This window comes from Ursus americanus, chromosome 15 (assembly GCF_024610735.1).
Source record: "Ursus americanus isolate L20-20 chromosome 15, mUrsAme1.1.p, whole genome shotgun sequence".
Lineage (NCBI taxonomy): Eukaryota > Metazoa > Chordata > Mammalia > Carnivora > Ursidae > Ursus > Ursus americanus.
In genome coordinates, this window is record NC_142141.1 from 62381982 (window position 1) to 62398504 (window position 16523).

General features: G+C 57.2%; 1 protein-coding gene across 1 annotated transcript; it reads right to left on the reverse strand.

The window, feature by feature from the left end:
- Nucleotides 1-4699: 4699 nt before the first annotated feature.
- IRX1 (iroquois homeobox 1) lies at nucleotides 4700-10254 on the reverse strand. The gene is made up of 4 exons (XM_045807994.2): nucleotides 9793-10254; nucleotides 5862-6894; nucleotides 5435-5507; nucleotides 4700-5134 (listed from the first exon to the last, which is right to left on the reverse strand). Exons 1-4 carry the CDS (start codon nucleotides 10066-10068, stop codon nucleotides 5077-5079), a joined length of 1440 nt encoding a protein of 479 aa, XP_045663950.1. The 5' UTR covers nucleotides 10069-10254; the 3' UTR covers nucleotides 4700-5076.
- Nucleotides 10255-16523: the final 6269 nt, after the last annotated feature.

Below are 16523 nucleotides of genomic sequence, written 5' to 3' on the forward strand. Positions count from 1 at the left end.
CCATTGAAAACAAAGGTTAAAATATAAATGTTACAACTGCTGTTGGCATAAAGATGAATATACTTGTATTCTATATTAACACATTTTCTTTGACCTAAAGGTTACTTTTTTTTTTCTTTTCATTTGAGAAGAAATTAGAACAAACATTTCCGTGGGTCTCTAAAAGCATCATGGGCAGCAGGCCTTGTGGTCACTGTCCTAATAGGTCAGCCCACCTCCTCTGCCCTGCTCTGTGCTCACTTGAAGAGAGCCCATTGCCCATTTTCAGAGTCCTTATTTAGAGGGGACTGGGGATATGTATCCAGCTTCCTTAGCTGGGGCACAAAAGGATGCCAGCAGTCCCCCAGGGATGACCTTGGGAGGCCTTTCAGCTCTGGAGCTATGATGAGAGCCACTGACCAGTGGACACCCTGGAGAGGACCTGGAAAGCTCACCACATGCCACATGGCTGAGATGGGGTTGCTACAGGGCTTTTTTTAACTGGAGACCATTCACCCAATGCCTATGCCAGGATGGGTACTCAGAGGCAAGGAAATGTGTCCAGGGGCATTGCTCCATCCACAAGGACTTTGGGGGACACCAGCAGGGGGCTGGGTACAGCCACCTCCCCCAGGGCACAATCCCTCTACCTCCTAGCTCTTTCTTCTGGCCATCCACTCTGGACTCCAGACCCAGGGCCTGCTCCCTGCTTGCCCTCCCCACCTGGAGCCACATTTTGCATAAGAGGCGGGCAAGATGCTCCTGGACTCTCCCCCAGGATGCTTCGCTGGAACCTGGTAAGTCATGGGGCCAGAAGGCATGTGCTCAGTGTCAGGTACCCCAGACTTCCCCCTCTCAGGTCCCTGGAAGCCTGAGAGCCCAGCTGACTGGTGTCACAGTGCTCGGTCCTGCAATGTAGCCCATGCAGCACAGGTCTGGTGGGAGGAGACCAGTGGAGGCTCCAAGGGCCTTCCATGTCCCTACTGCCCACATATTCTAAACCTATTCAGAGCCGCCTCCACCCAGCATCCATGGGCGTGGCTTCCTCCCCTCCTCTCCAACCTCCAACTTGGAGGATGCAAGATTACTATACCGTTCCTCACGGCAAACTAGGCCCTGTCACTTTTGGGAGAGCATTCCTGGCTCCAGTCTCTCCAAATCAGTGTCCATAAATCCTTGGTCTCTAGCTGGCAGCCCCAGTCCTACCCGGACCCTGGCTGGGAGCAGCCAGGCAACCTCTAGCCTGCCTGCACCATCCAGAAGGAAAGGAAAGAAGGCAGCTGGGTAGGACCAGAACCTGATGCCCCAACTCAGGAGGAGGGATCTGGCAGAGGGGTCAGGGCCAGCCAAAGCCTCCACATTTGGCGGCTGAGGGCCAGCATCTGTCCCAGGGCACCTGGGCACTGTGGCCACCCTGCCATTTCTCTCTCCTTTCTCCTCCCTCTTTCCCTCTCCAGCTTCTCGGCTCTCTAGCAGAGTCCCATCTACAAGGACGACGGAAACTTTATAGGGCATGATTCATCGGGTGGCGCGCCCCTCGGAGCCATGGCGCGTATTACATTAATCAGTGTCAGACCACTAAAACCGAGATATGAATATGAATTCTCCATATTGCAGGCGAGATAAATGTGCTGGTGAATATAATTGATCGAAGGAGGGAGGAATGGATGGTGGGAACAGAGAGACTTCAGACTCCAGCATCCAGGAGGTCAGTGAGGGATGGGACCTGGGCCCACCCCCCAAGTCTTCAAGCTAAGAACCTGGGGTTAGAGGGGGGCATCTACAAGGTATGATCTTTTCACCATCTCCCTGTCACGGGTCTGCACTGGAGCAGGAAGGGGAGGGTCTCCACCCAGGATTTCTTACCTCTCACTATCAGAAGACTCAACAGACAGAAATCCCCTGCCCCAGACGCTGGCTGTCCTTTGCAGTTCCCCATCGGAGGAGGGGGCACCAGGTCACAAATATTAATCCCATGGACATCCCTCACTCTTACCCCTTTTCGGCTTCAATCTCCTCCTTGCCAGTCACAGAACTACCACCACCATCTGAAACTGTCCCTAGGCAGGCATAGAGGATGACAACACCTTTTCACAGGCAGAAAGTTCCAGAAGAACTTTTGCTCCAGCTTTAGAAGACAAAGGGGTTTCTACGTCTACTCCCAGATATTTCAGAAGCTGGAACAGCACGCACAGCAGGTGTTCCCACGGGATGGGGGGGCACCCTCAAGTGCATACTCAGGTGGCTGTGGTGGGGGGCAGGGTGGTTACAAATCATGTACAAAGAACAGAAATGACTTTTCAATGCTTGATTAAAAATTCATTTCTACCTTTTCACTCGAGAAAGATAATTCTGAGGACAGAGATCTGATTTCTTTGCATGGGAAACTTCAGTCAGCAGAGGGGAGAACAGACCCTTCAGGACTTCTAGACCACTGGGCTCTCAGGCGTGGGACTCAGCTGGCGAGCACATGCTGGTCAAGCCCCCTGGGCAGCAGCGCTCAGGGGTCCCAAATGTATTGGACAGGAAGAAAGAAAAGAACAGAGATGTGGGGTGTGCAAGTAGCCGGTGCCTGCATGGGCTGTGCTACTTGATTCTGGGAAATGAAAGTGTAGAGGCTGCCAAGGGCAGAGGACTCTTCCACCCACCTGAATCCCACCTGATGCTTCCAGCAGTTACCCAGGAGGGGTCTACCAGCGCATCGTGGATGCCCGAGCAGCATGTCTGTGCGCCAAGAATGCCAATGCTCATCACGGGAGCAAGGCACCCCTGGACAAAGCTCTCTAGACCACACTCTTGCCAAGTCCACATGACCCATCTGCCCCAGTGGTCAGGGTGGGGTGAGGATCCATCCCAGAAACTTTGGAATGGGGAGCTGAGGGTGCAGTGACCCCTGAAGCCCTAGTGGCAGGCCAGGAACTCCCCTCCAGATTTCCAAGTTCCACCCTGACAATGCAAGTGTCCTGCCTGGGACCTGGCACCCACTCCCTCCCCAGAAATGCCAACAGCCCAACCAGCAGTCCCGCCACCGCACCCCCAAATCCAAACAACTGGTGGCACCTAAGATCACAGAGAAAACCCGACCACCACAAATCGAGGCTCCTGCCCAGGGCAGCTCCCAGGCCCAGCACCCCAGATCTTGCGCCATGCCCCAAGGAGCCACATCAACGCCGCGGTCAGGACCCCATTCCGCTTCCAGCCCATAGAGGGCGCGCCGAGCACGTCCATTCGGACTGGAAGCTGCTCCACCTCGGCCACAGCCCCAGCGTGCCCGCGGGCGGCCGCCCCTCCGCCCGGCTCCGCAGCCGGCCGGGCTCCTCCCGCGCTTCGACACGCCCTGCCCGCTCGCCGCGCACCCCTGCGTGCGGTCTGTGCACGCTTTCCCGCGTCCTTTGCGCCTCCTCTTGCCACCCCGCCTCCAGCCTCAGGGGCTGGAAGGGGATCCCTTCCTCTAAAAGGACGGGAAGGGCGTGGGGGACGGGGGGGGGGGCGGGGGGAGGAGAACAACGCGGGCGTCCGTAAAAGGGCAGTCAGTCCCCGGTGGGGTGGCATCCCCACGTCCTCAGCGCAAGCCACCCCTTCCCCGCCTAAGAGGAGCCAGGAGCAAAGACAGTGGCGCCCAGACTTTCCCCTTCGGCTGAGGCTCCCCTCGCTGCTACTGGCAGCCCCAGACAGCTGGTGCTGAATATCTGGCCCGGGTGGGGGGTTGGGGAGGTCCTGTCCTGCATCAGGGCTGGGTTCTTTCCCACTGCGCAGGTTCCCCTGCAGCTCACAGCCTCACTGGCGTTTTTGTTAATGCTTGTATTCTCAGTTTTCAGGAATTCTGCATAAAGTCATCTGTGCCCTGTTTGAAATGCAGGCTGCCATGGCGCCTCCGCTCTGATCGCCCGGAGGCCCGAAACCCTGACTGCGGCGATTCCCCAGGGTCCTGGGCCATTTCCCACCCAAGCGCATCCCATCCGAGGCCAGCTAAGTCCTGCATTGTCCTACCATAGCTCCCAGCCATACCTCCCAGACCCTGCCATCAGAGGTTTATTTTTCCTCCGCTCTCTTGGTGTGCCCAGTCCAGGGCTCATGAGTTTAAAGGGGGGGTCCCTGGGAGACCAAAGTCCCCACCCCTCTTTGTCACCCCGCAAGGCTACACTCACAAGCCCAGAGAACTCCAGGGCTGCATCTCTGTCCACCCATCAGGACAGTTTAAAAGAGCCTTCCAACCTCTCTCCACGTTTGATTTAAGCGAGTAACTAAAAAATACATTCAAAGGCAAAATTTCATACTCCATTATGTCCTCACTCTACCCACGAAACGACCCCACGTCAGGATGCACTGTTGAGACAAGTTATAAATTGATTTCAAATCCGAAGTTCTCCTTTGGGGACATAATTGGAAATTCTTTTCATTTTCCCCCCATTGTAGTCCACTTTAAGAAATCGTTTTATAAACTGCTGAAAATCGAACTCATTTATGTCCTGAGAAAGGCGTGCCCCCAGATAAATGTCTAAGGGTTGGAAAGAATTAAACTGCCTACAAGAATCTGCCCTAGTGGTATTAACAAACTCACCAGCCACCAAAAGACTGTGAGCAACACCAGCCTCCCCTGCGGGGGAAACTCCCCAAGAAGCCTCTCTTCCCAAAGCGGGGGGCACCTGGCCCTGCCAGCATTGCAGGATTCGGACACGCCTGCAGGCGCCCAGCCACACACAGCAGCGGGAGCAGTGGGCATTATTTCATTTAGTTTATTAGACAAAAATATATGATTTAGACAAGTTCGCTGACGCGCTATTTACAATCTGAAATCACTCTATATACAGAAAGAAGGAAGAAAAAAGAGACACAAGCACGTGGGGCATTTGCCGAGCCGATAATCAGCCGGAGCTGGTGATAACCACCAGAGCCGTGGGCAGAGGCCAGGCTGCCTGGACTCGAGCTCGGGCAGGGACAGCCCCTTTCTGCAGAAAGCGATGGATGGGAGTCATTGACGTCGTGGCCGTATTTGTCCTTTACACCGGTCTGAAATATTTGTCCTAATTCCTCCCTCATCCCCTCCCTCCCGAACTCCTCCCCCCTCCCCCCGCAAAAGTAAAAGAAGACCCTGAATCAGGCAGACGGGAGGGCTGCTAGGATCCGCGGCGTTCCCTCCTGCGGGGCCAGCGAGCTGCAGGGGAAACACAGCGAGACAAGAAGCACAAGAAGTGTCAGTGGATGGACGCTGGGACCCGGCGTCACCGGTTCTGCCAGCCGAGGGCCTGGGGGCGTGGTAGCCTGCCCCGCGCAGCTCCCGGGTGGAAAGAAACCCGGTAGAGCCAGAAGGCCCCATGCACTGGGCTGACGGACAGCACCCCTTCCACAATGACCGTCAGGCCCTACCCTCCAGGCCGGCTCAGCCCTCCAGCCCCTTCCCACCTCCCCGGCGCCAGCCCCTGCCCAATGGAGGGTACAAGCAAACAGCACTCACTTGTCGCGCACGGGCTGGAAGGGCGATTTTAACTGCTGTGCCGGCGAGTCCGGCCTGGGGATGAGGTCTCTCTCTGCGAGGGAGAGGGAGAAGCAGAGCGTTAAGAGACAGGTGTGTGTGCTGGGGCGGGGGGGGGGGGGTTGCTGAGGTGCGCAAGCCTCTCCCCTCCCCCCCCCCACAACAAGCGTAGGGTCTCCAAGAAAATCATTCACCCCTCCCTGGGAAGACCTGCAGGTAGAACTCAGCTCTCCCGACGGAGCCGAGGGCCTTGGCCTCAATCCCCTAAACCAGGCAGAGATTACCGCTCATCCCAGGGTTTGGCTGCCATTGCCTCTCCCCTCCCGGGCCAGCGCTCCCCCACCCCCACGCTACGCCAGGGTTCCGGATTCCGGGCCCAGGGAGGGGCGGACACCCCCCGGCGCCATACCTGGGAGCGCGGGGCTGCTGCGAGCAGAGGCCTTGTCACCGTGGAGAACCCCCGTGGCAACGTGAGCTGGCGGCTGCGGCGGCGGCGCAGGCAGGTGCGGGCCGTGGGGCGCAGCGTGGGGCGCGCCGACGCCCAGGAAGGAGCGCATGTTGAGCAGGGAGCCCTGCGCGAGGAATGCGCCGTTGGTCCAGTTGGAGAACTTGCCGATGTGGCAGGTGTACAGTCCGTGGCTGGGCAGGAAGGCGGGGTGTTGCAGCGGCGTGCCCGCAGGGGGCCCATGCGCGCCGGGATGGCCGGCGGGAGGCGGCGGCGAGGCCTTGGGCGCGCCGTCGGGGCTCGTGGCCGTTTCGGCCAAGGACCAGATCTTGGGCTTGCTGTGCGGCGCGCCTTGCAGGCCACCCGACGCGGCGCCGGGACTCAGTAGGCGCGTGCTGCCGGGCTCCGGGACCTCCTTGACCAGGCCCAGGGGCGAGTCCTGGGACTTGAGCGCGTCGGCGGCCGCCAGCGGCGAGCCCTGGTCCCGAGCAAGGGCTGTAGGTGCCGCCGGCGCTCGTGGCGCCTCGGCCTTGTCCTCGTCGTCCTCGTTGCTCTGGTCGCCGTCATGCTCGTCGATTTTGTCGATGTCAATGCTCTCCAGGTCGATCTCCTCATCGTCCTCAGCCTTCTCGGGGTCGCCCTCCGTATCGCTTCCGAAGAGGGCTCCGTCCTCCTGGTCCTTGCTGCGCGCGCCCCACGTCACCTTATTCTCCTTTTTAAGGCGCCGCCGCGCGTTGGCGAACCAGGTGGAGACCTGCGTGAGGGTCATCTTGGTGATGATGGCCAGCATGATCTTCTCGCCCTTGGTGGGGTACGGGTTCTTGCGGTGCTCGTTGAGCCAGGCCTTAAGCGTGCTGGTGCTCTCGCGCGTGGCGTTCTTGGGCCGCCCGGGATCCCCGTACTGGAACTGGCCATAGGGGTAGTAGGCTGGCGCCGTGTGGGCTGCGAAGGTGGCAGGGTGCACCCCGGGGTTGTCTTTCAGTTCATACTGTGAGCCCTGCAACCACACAGCCCACCGAGGGAAGAAAGAGAGAGTAGGGGTGTGGGGGGAGAGAGAAAGAGAGCGCGATGAGTCCCCAAAACTGGGAGAGTCTGGGGCAGCCTCTCTTGTTTGCTAGAGAACAGGAAGGCCCCCAATGCATCACCCAGGGAGGAAGTGGGGGTCAGACTCATCAGCTAGCTGCCTCTAGAAACTGAGCTTCCAACCGTCATGAGGAGGGTTTTTTTGTTTTGTTTTGTTTTGGGTTTTTTTTTTAATTTTAATTTTTATTTTTTTGTTACTCAAGAGAAGTTCCAGAATCCATGCATCTCCAGAAGACCACAGCAGGAGCCATGGCCCCATAGAATTTTCCCAGGCGTCCCTCAATCCTCCCACCCCCACCACCCACAACAACTTCTACAGCCCTAATTTCCAAGTTTATCTCACACTAACTAGAAGGGAAAACCTTTTAACTGCACTGATAAAACAGTTTCTCCAAATGTAAAGAACCTAAAGCCTAAACCCTCCCTTGGACCCTGAGGGGGTCAAGCAAAATAAACCATCTCGGGTTTTCTTTGGGTCCAAATCCACCAGCAATTTAAAATGAAAGCACACTCCTTTTAGCTCCAAAATTAATCTGCATATAATGGCTCCTCACACTTAAAGGTCGGCAGTGGTGACAGGTAATTTAAAATTTTAATCCTGGCCATCATCAACAACAATAACAAAAACACCATTTGTTTTTTTAAAATACAAAAGGAGGGCTTAACCGGTAAAATATTAACTCGAGGGTCCGGGAGTCCCAGCTGCGGCAAGAAGGGGAACCTCTCTCCTAGGCCTGTTCTCACTTACTTTATCTCTTAAGTTTGACTGCGATGTGGCAAGAGGAAGCTCAAACTGTTTGCAGGCATTTAGAGGCCGTGATTTATTTGCGATCAATATTCTTTTTATCATCCGTAGTAAAACACAGCAAGTCAAATTATCCCATCAGGTTTTTTGGTAAATAACATTTTATCTTTCTAACAACCTCATTAGGCCTCATTATTACCATAAATTGCCCAGACAGACATTCACTCACAATTTTATCTTTTGACTTCCAAATCCCCAATCATAGCGGCTTGGAAACCTAGGCCTAGAATCAAGAGTTTGGATTTAGGTTTACTTTCTGAGAACCAGAGGGAGAGTTCTAGCAGACACACATACATTTTGTGGGCAATTTCTACGTGGTTTCCCCTTAGTAAAAAAAAAAAAAAAAAAATCAAGTATCTCCCTTCTCCACCACACTACAATGGGAGCAGATCCCCACCACACAGCTCCCTTTCTCTCATACAAACACTCCATGGGGGGGGTCCCAAATGGCACACATCTGTATTCAAAATTTCTGTTAAAAAATTGTAATTCTCCAAATAAATACGGTCCAGTTGCTACGGTAGCAGAGGGGGTTTCCAGACTGAGAAAGTTGGAAAGAGCAGAATATTTCCTTGACGAATTAGTTTGGTGGTGGATGCCACTGAGAAAAGGTTGCTCTGGCCAGATTTCGTTTTTGCCCAATCTTTGCAAAATGTACTTTGCACTTTTCTAATTATTTCGGTTTTAACTGTAAGGACGACATTTCGGCTTCTCTGGCGGGAATTCTTTTTGAAAGGATACCTTGTAAATCTCTCATCGCTTCCTTGGCATCCCCAGCCGCCAGAACAAAATGGGAGCTGATCTTTTTCGATAGCAAGCGATCTCAAAGGCAGCTGGGGCGGCTTTCAGAGAAATAGCCTTTCTTTTCAAAACTACAAGAAAAAGTTACAGAAAAACACACCAGCCGCTTTTCTCTCGTACAGTTGGCCTGTATTTATTTCCTATCTCTTCTTCGGGGAGTGGGGAGACTTTGGGGGGGGGGGGGTGCCTGCAAATTGCGTTATCCCGCCCGCAGCAGCGCAAGAGGGGGGCTGCCTCCCTGGCCCCCAGCCCCCGCGCGCAATTGAGCAGTATCCCGAAGTTTAAGCGCGACCTTGCAGTCAGACCGAGGAAAATGGATCCTTTGGACCGACAGAATGGCGAATGCCCCGCGGAGAATTAAATTTGCAGCTCCCTCCCCCATCTGACACCCACTGGGACGGGAGACTAAGAGGACTGCATTTATTTTAAGCCCAGGGACTCTGTTTTCTCTAATCCTCCATTATGTAACGCGGAAAGAAAAGTGCTTTTCATTCGGTGCAAAAGAAATGAAAACTTTGGCAACTTAACGAAAGTCAAAGCAAACACCATTTCAGACGCCAAAATTATTTCCACCTTTTTTCCCCCCTAAATCTCAAATTTGCACACACTCCATTAAGACACCCCATCCGGCCCGTTTGATCTCCCCATTGTTAGGTTTATTTAGATCAACTCTACTAGGCTCTCCAGGGTGTCTTCTGGCAAAATCAGACACAACTAGAGGAGGTCCACCAAAACTGGAGAAAACGGAGTCTCCCCAGCCCGGCCCCAAAGCCGGAGAGGTCGCGCGAGCGGGGTCCGCCTGCGAGTCCGCGGCGTCCTGCGGAACCTGGCCGAGCTGCCGGAACCCCGCCCGCCTGCCCCGCCGCCTCCGCCGAGCCGGGGCCGCGAGCGACTTTGGCCCCAACCTCCAGCTGGAGCCCCGAGCCCCGGGCCTGCTCCTTCGGCCTCCCGACTCCCATCGAGACCCCGTTCGCGGCCCAGGCTTCCCGCCTCCCCCGGCCGAGCTGCAGGGGCCGTCGCCGGCCGGACTCCCGTCGCTCCTGCCGCCCCCGCCGCCTCCGACCCTCGGGCCAGGCCTCCCCGGCTCCCCTCCCGGCAGACTCCGCCCGCCCGCTCTCCCTCCCGCGCGCCGCCGGGCCACCCGCGCCCGGAGCTGGTCGGGGAGGCGGCCGAGGCGAGGGACGCCGGCAGGCCCGGCGCACTCACCATCTGCGAGAAGAGGCTGAGGTCGGCAGCGTAGGGCAGGAAGGCGCTATAGTTGGGCGCGCCCGCGTACGGGCCGGCCGCCGCGTACATGCCCAGCACCGAGGTGACGGCGGCCGCACCCGCTCCCGCGCCCAGCTCCGCCGCCCCTGGCCGGCCCGACGAGGCGGCGGCGGCAGCGGCCGCGGCCGCGGCCAGCACCCCCGGGCGCTCGCCGCCGTAGGCGCCGGGCCCCGCGGCGCTCAGGTACTGCGGGTAGCCCAGCTGCGGGAAGGACATGTCCGCGGATCCGCGGCGGCGGCGGCGGGCAAGTATTAAAGGGACGGGGGCGGGAGCGGGGGCGGGGGTCGGGGCGGCGCGGCTGGGGGAGCGGGCGGCCGGCCGGGCGCGCTTGGGCCGGCCCGGAGGCGGGGGCCGGTGGCTGCTGCTCGGCCCGGTGCTCGCTGGCGCCCGGCTCCCGGCTGCGCCCGGCTCCGCGATCCCGCGCCGACTGCGGCGGCCGCCCTCCGCTCGGCGGCGGGGCTTTCAGACACAATTTGAAGTTGATGCTTTGATTGGCATCCCCTTGAGCGCTGGCCCCGCCCCCGGCTCCCCTCCCGCCCCCTCCCTGCCTCCCGCCCGCCCTAGCCGGCCGCTCCCGCCCCTCCCGGCGAGCACGTGGTGCTCCGCGCCGGCCGGGCCACCTCCGCCCGCTGTGGGCGCGCGAGCGGCCCAGCGGCGGGTGCGGGCCTGGCGGCCGCGGGCTCCTTCCCGACCGGCTCCCGCGGCTGTCTGACAACCTGTCGACACCGGTTTACAGCTGTCGGACCCTGGGGTTTGCTGTTTCGAAACCGAGGTGTGTCTGCTCTTTCAGGAAAACATCTTGGCGCCTGTTTTTCCGGCGTTGGGGCAGCGGTACTGGCGCTGGGGCGGTGACAGCCGGCGGGGAATGGCCTTTCCTCCGAGGTCGGAGCTGCCTTTGCCTCCCCCAGACATCTTTGGCACAAGTGCACCCCCGCGCCCTCGGTGCGCCGCGGAACCTGGAGTGGCGTGACACCCTGACGCGGGCGTGGCGTCCGCGTGGCCCCACCAAGTATTAACAGGTCACCTTGCAGTGACCGCCCTCGCTGCACTTGGAGAAGCGGGAAGCCGCCGAGCTCTGCGGACTTTTCCAATTGTGAAAACTTTGAGAAAGGGCGGCTGAGAAGCCACTTCAAGGGGAAAGCAGATGCAGTCCACAGTGACAGGTTCTTGCAGGTGGGGGTGGGGACCTTTTCTTTGCTGGAAAATCACCACTGCAGCGCGAGGGAAACGTTCCGCCCCCACCCCGGCGATAGGAGAAGCTAAGTGTGGCTTGGGGGCCCCTCCTCTGTCGGCTAGGTGTGCACACGCAGGAAATAAGCTTGAGTGGAGAGCTCCCGCCCGAGGTGGCGCCACGACCAGCCCGGGGATAGGGCGTCCCTCTTCTCTTTCCTTCTCTCTTCTCCATCCTCAGCCCGCCGGAAGAGCAAAGGGACGCTGCCCTGACCCCCACGCTCTGGGGGGAGGTCCAGGTCCGCTCTAGGGCTCAGAGGACCAGTGCAAGGTCCTCCTCTCCTCCCTGTGCACGGGATATCTCTTGGGCAAGCCGCTTCTGCCACACACTCGCCGGATTGGTTGCTGCAGACCCGGTAGGGAGTGTGCCCAGAGTACCCGCCCTGGTTCCTGGGGCCACTTTTCTCCAGTCTCCTGCAAATCAGCCAGCGCCCTGCGTGCACTCCCTGCTGTGGCAGGCAGGCACACTGGACCCCGCCAGAATTTCACCCACACGCTCCGGTGTCAACCTTGGTTTGTGCCAGTTCAGATCCACGGAGTCGAAGCTGGCTTCTGGGCCCGGTCCTCAGTGTGCTGTGCTGCTGGTGACCTGGGCCACCAGCACCCCGGACCCTGACCTGGCCTCTATCCCCTAGTTCCCCCTCTAATCCCCTGGATCATGAAGACCCAGTGACTCTTCCACCATCAAGAAGGCTCTCATTTCCCAATTTTGGGGCCTGAGGACAGACAGGGAGCCACTGCCTATAATTAGCAACAATAATGCCCATAATAGTAATTACTACTTACCAGCTCCATAATCAGGCTTTTATTTCTCTCCTGGGTCAGGTTTTCTTCCTGTTCATGCTGCCCCTTCACTTTTTCCCCTCCCACCGCCCCACCTCCACTAACTAGCCCTTGCTTACTCTAGAAACCTCCTGCAAGGACCTGGGCACCTTTCCTGCATTGATGCAGATTCTGGGGTGCTGGAGGGGAGCACTAACCACTCCAATCCCGGAAGTCATTAAACAGAAGCTTCTTCCTGCTCCCCAGCCCACCACCTCCCTGGCTGCCAAACCCCTCTCTCCTACACCCCAAACAAACCAATGCGCCAGCCCCACCACTGTCCTGTTTAGCAAACTTCAGTGTCACATTTCAGGGTGACAGGTAAATACAGGTGAGATAAGCCCTCTTCCGTGACCTGGATAGCAGGTGGAATGTAAGCCTAGAGAAACTCGTCAGTGTCAGGATTCAGCCTCACAGATTAATCTTTTCGCTCTCCACCTGCAGCCTGCAGCAGCCCACTTTAATGGTACTATAGCTATCAGAACCTGGGGGTGGTGGATGTGGGCAGATTTTGTCCTCAGCAACCCCCCCCCCCAGTCACCAGCTGTGCCCTGCCTGTATCACCTCCATTTGGCTTATGAAAATATAGAAGGTTCTAGAAGACATCAGGGAAGTGAGTGGGAAGGGCCCTCCTGGAAAACACGTCTGAGGATCCCACAGTAGTGGAAGAATTGGCTCTAGAAAGGTCTGTGGACTTCTGCCAGGAAGCCCTAGAAAGGTGCTTTAGTGCTGACTGTGACCATTCTTTGCCCAGGGCCTGGGATGGATCCCAGCAGAGCCTGGGTATACCCCTGGCTCACCTCCTCTCTTCATTCTCCTTGAGCTTTACCCAAAAACTTACAAGAAAAAACTAGGAAGCAACCTGACAAAAAAGGGGAGGGGGGAAGGAAACTGCCTCCAAACCACCCCATTGGAGAGGAGGAGGAAAAGAGAAGGATTCCAACTTCCTGGCTTAGCATCCCCATGGAGAGTATCATCACACCAGCCATCTAATCCTTGTTAGCATCAAATAGTTAGTGGGGCTGAGGAAGGAAGGCCAGTGTGCCTGAGCCTGGACCTTGGGCCTCACATGAACATTCGCTTTAGGGGAATTCAGTACATTCCCCAAAGAAGATGGCCCAGCCCACTTGCTCAGCCTTTCTGGGGTCTTGGTCATCCCTCTGATGGCAGAGAGGCAGGGGCTAATAGGAGGGCCAGGCAGGGCCCTTTTGGGGCTCAGTGGCACTGGCTGGGGACAAGCCAGCAGTTCCACTGGCCCAGAGCCATGCTGCTCTGGATCCACAAGCCTGAAGAAGCCACCCTCACAGACCCTCACCCACTGTTTCCACCTCCCCAGGGGTGGTTCAGGCAGGCCCCATCACTGGTTTGGAGCCCCGGTGGGGGGGCCTCCCCCTTCCTTGTGGCGGGCCTATCCACATCACTGAGCCAGACGCTGGACCATGGAGCTAGCCAGACCTAGGGGTCACTGCGCGGCCAAATCCCGAATCAGAGCTCCAAGTGGTCTGCGTCCTGGCTCAGGTTGTGGAGGGAGCGCAAGGATGCCCACTCAGGGACCCTAGGCAGTTGGACCAGGTCATGGGGGCATCAGGCAGAGCTGGGCAGTGGCAGTTGGCCAAGGGCCTTGTGACTGGAGACCCCGGACCCTCGGCGTCCCTGGCTAGGACCTGGGCCTCTGGGTGCACCCGTGTGTGGGCAGGGCACCCTAGTGCAGTGCAGGAGAGGATCGGGAGGAAGGAGACTCTGGTGGGGAGGAGAGAAAGGCCCTGAGACCTTGGTGTGTGTTGGCGGAGGGAGGAGGGAGACTTGGTGAAAATATGATTTGGGACCAGCTTGACTTTTAAGCAGGTTTCAAGGCCTGATGGAAAGTTTACTTGCTGGTTGTCATTAGGTGGGGGGTAATTTTCTAAATCGGAGGGAATTGTTACCCCATCTCCGAAAAATATCCTGCCCCTTTTTTCCTCCGGAGCCCTCAGTAATGGTTAGTCTCCACCAAGCTCCTTATCCACCCCCTTCATATTTACATAAGAATAAGATTAAACAAACCAAACAGCATCCCCATTTACAATTTTATTTCTTCCAAAAGAATTCTCCACTGATCTTGAGGCTCCGCTGACTCAGGTCACTGAAGAAGAGGCGAGGCTCCTAAGAAGCCACCCATCCCCAGGAGCCATCATGGGGACCTGCCTTTGGCGCCAAGGACTGGCTGGAGCCCAGTGTCAGGGATGCAGCGGGCGGCGCCACGGCCTCTTCTCTGCCTTTCAAAATGGCCATTCCTTTCCATGCAGATGGCGGGGCAGCCACGCAGGGCAGCAGCTCAGTGGCGGGGCTTGGTGGCCTGACCTAGCCCGCGCCCCCGACCCTGCCCTCCACCCCGGATGCGCGCCTCCTGATTTATGAGTCTTGTTAAATACTCATTAGACTTTGTACCTTTCTCCAGCGGGACCCAGGAAGCTACCCTGCTCGGCGACAGCGAGGCGAGTGTCAAACAGTCCCCGGCGGAAGGCCGAGAAGCGCGCGGGAGCGCGGGGCTGTAACCGGGTGCCCTTAGGAGCCAGGCCAACAAGGGAGCCTGGCTGGCTGCGGTGGGCCCCCCACCCCTGGGTGCCAGGCCTGCGCCCTCCTGGTGGGCGAAGTCCGAGCCCGCGCGGGGGGCCCAGAGCAGCTTCCGCGAGCACCGTGAAAACGCGGGCCTGCGGACCCCGCGGCGAGACGGGCGCACCGCAGAGGGGCCGCGGAGGGACCAGAGTGGGGCCGGCAGGAGGAGACGCCAAGAGAACCCAGGAAAAACCCTGGAGGAAAATGCCCAGAAGAGAGGAACCAGGGACTCGGGATGGTCGGAAGCTCAGGGCAGTGCCCGCCAGCCGGCAAAGCCCAGCAGGTGCCTACATGGACTGGGGGCTTGGTTCCCGGGCTGTGGCTGGCGGAAGAAGAGCGGCCCTGCGCGCGGAGCCTCCGGAACCGGCAAGAGTTTCCCACCATGACAGGGTAGAAAAATGGACCGCAGTCACCCAGCCTGGAGTGCCGCGATGTCGCCGTCCCCGAGCGTAGGAGGAAGTGAATTACATGCGTGTGCACACGTAAATATTTTATAAACCTCCCCTTAATTAACCAAATCATTTCCATTATGCCTCCAATGTGATCAACAGCAACGGTGTGAGGGTTTTCAGGGTTTATAATTTGATATCACCAGACGGTTGCTTGGGGGCAGAAGTACCATCGCAGCGCCAGCTGCATTCGTATTTATTTGTTTTGCTGCCGCGTTCCTGTAGGGCTCCATTATGCAGTTTTTAATTAGTTTGTGTTTGTACTTCACCCGTCCCAAATCAATGCCATCCCGGAGCAAGGCGATGTAAATTCTCTCAGTACAGGTGTAGCTGCGTGCTCCGGAACACTAGGAAACGCGTGTCTGACACATGAATGCGGGGCCGCCACGCAGCCTACTGTCAGCTCTCGGCAGCCAAGAGGCGCAGATCAAAGACGGCGGGGACTTCGGCGCCCCTGTGAGCGCCGTCGTGGCTGCAGCTCCTAATGCCATTAGACGGAGCCGGGCCGAGCAGGGCGTGGGGGACAAAGTGACTTCATTTTGACCAAGCCCTGTGGTCCTTGCTGCCCCAGTGGCTTCTCCGGGAGTCCTGCTCCGGGCCTGGTGGGCGCGGCTAGCGCGGGCGCGGCTCGAGCGCGCGCGCAGGAAACCGAGCTCCGGAGAAGATCGCTGTGACTTCCTGCCCGGTTCCGAAGAGTCCTGTAACCCAACCCAGAGCGCACAGCCCGAGTCTCTGGAATCTCCAGGCATGAGAACCGCCCCCTCCCGCCCCGTTGTGTTGGCTGTCTCTTCCTTCTTGAAATGACCTCTGTAGAGTGCCTGTAAATCTATCCCTCCAGCCACGGGGGAATTCTTTTAAAGCTTTCTTTTTTGTCAGGAATAAGAGATTGTTCATCTTTAACTCGACCACATAGAAATTATGATTCAACAGCAGTGTGTATTTAATTAGAGTAATCTCACTTGAATTTAATTACTTAATGAATTATTTGTTTAAAAGGTAGAACGTCTTGTTTGCCAAGTACGGTGCAGACCTCTGATAAGAACTTCTGTTATAAGGACATTACAGCTTAAAAGCAGTCATGTGTTAAGGTTTATATTTTAACTCCTTGAGTATGTAGCAGTTAACTGTTAATGTACTACTCAAAATCTCTGATATTCACGGGTGCGGGGGGGGTGCACAGAGGTTCTCTTCTGTTCTGTGCACATGTCCCTTTGGAAATAAGCATCCTCTAACTTGTGTCATGTAAGTCTATTTTTAAACTTGATGCATTTCGCTTTTGGTAGGCAGTTTCCTTTTTTCTAGTGCAAGATGACAGCTGTCTATTAGAGGACTCATTTTATTAGTATTTGCAATGAAGTGGCACATCCTTCAGGAAAACTCCTGCCCTCCTCCTCTGGGTCCCCGAGGCATCCACACTAGCGGCAGGAAGACTTTTGGGGCTTATGGATCAAGGTCACGGAGACCCATTCTTTGACCTTAACCCTTCATTCCTAAACTGTGGAAGAATTTCGTTTCCTCTCGTTTTCCCAAAGCAAGAGCAAATAGCTCCAAGCCTTGCCATCCTTTCTGGGAGGC

What these genes read in the sequence shown, in the direction of transcription:
- IRX1 (XM_045807994.2), bottom strand. Translation starts at nt 10,068, where the DNA reads ATGTCCTTCCCGCAGCTGGGCTACCCGCAGTACCTGAGCGCCGCGGGG. An exon ending in CAGCAGCCCCGCGCTCCCAG is followed by an intron (nt 5,508 to 5,861) that starts GTATGGCGCCGG and finishes TCTCCCTCGCAG; the next exon opens with AGAGAGACCTCATCCCCAGG. An exon ending in TTCCAGCCCGTGCGCGACAA is followed by an intron (nt 5,135 to 5,434) that starts GTGAGTGCTGTT and finishes TTTCCCCTGCAG; the next exon opens with CTCGCTGGCCCCGCAGGAGG.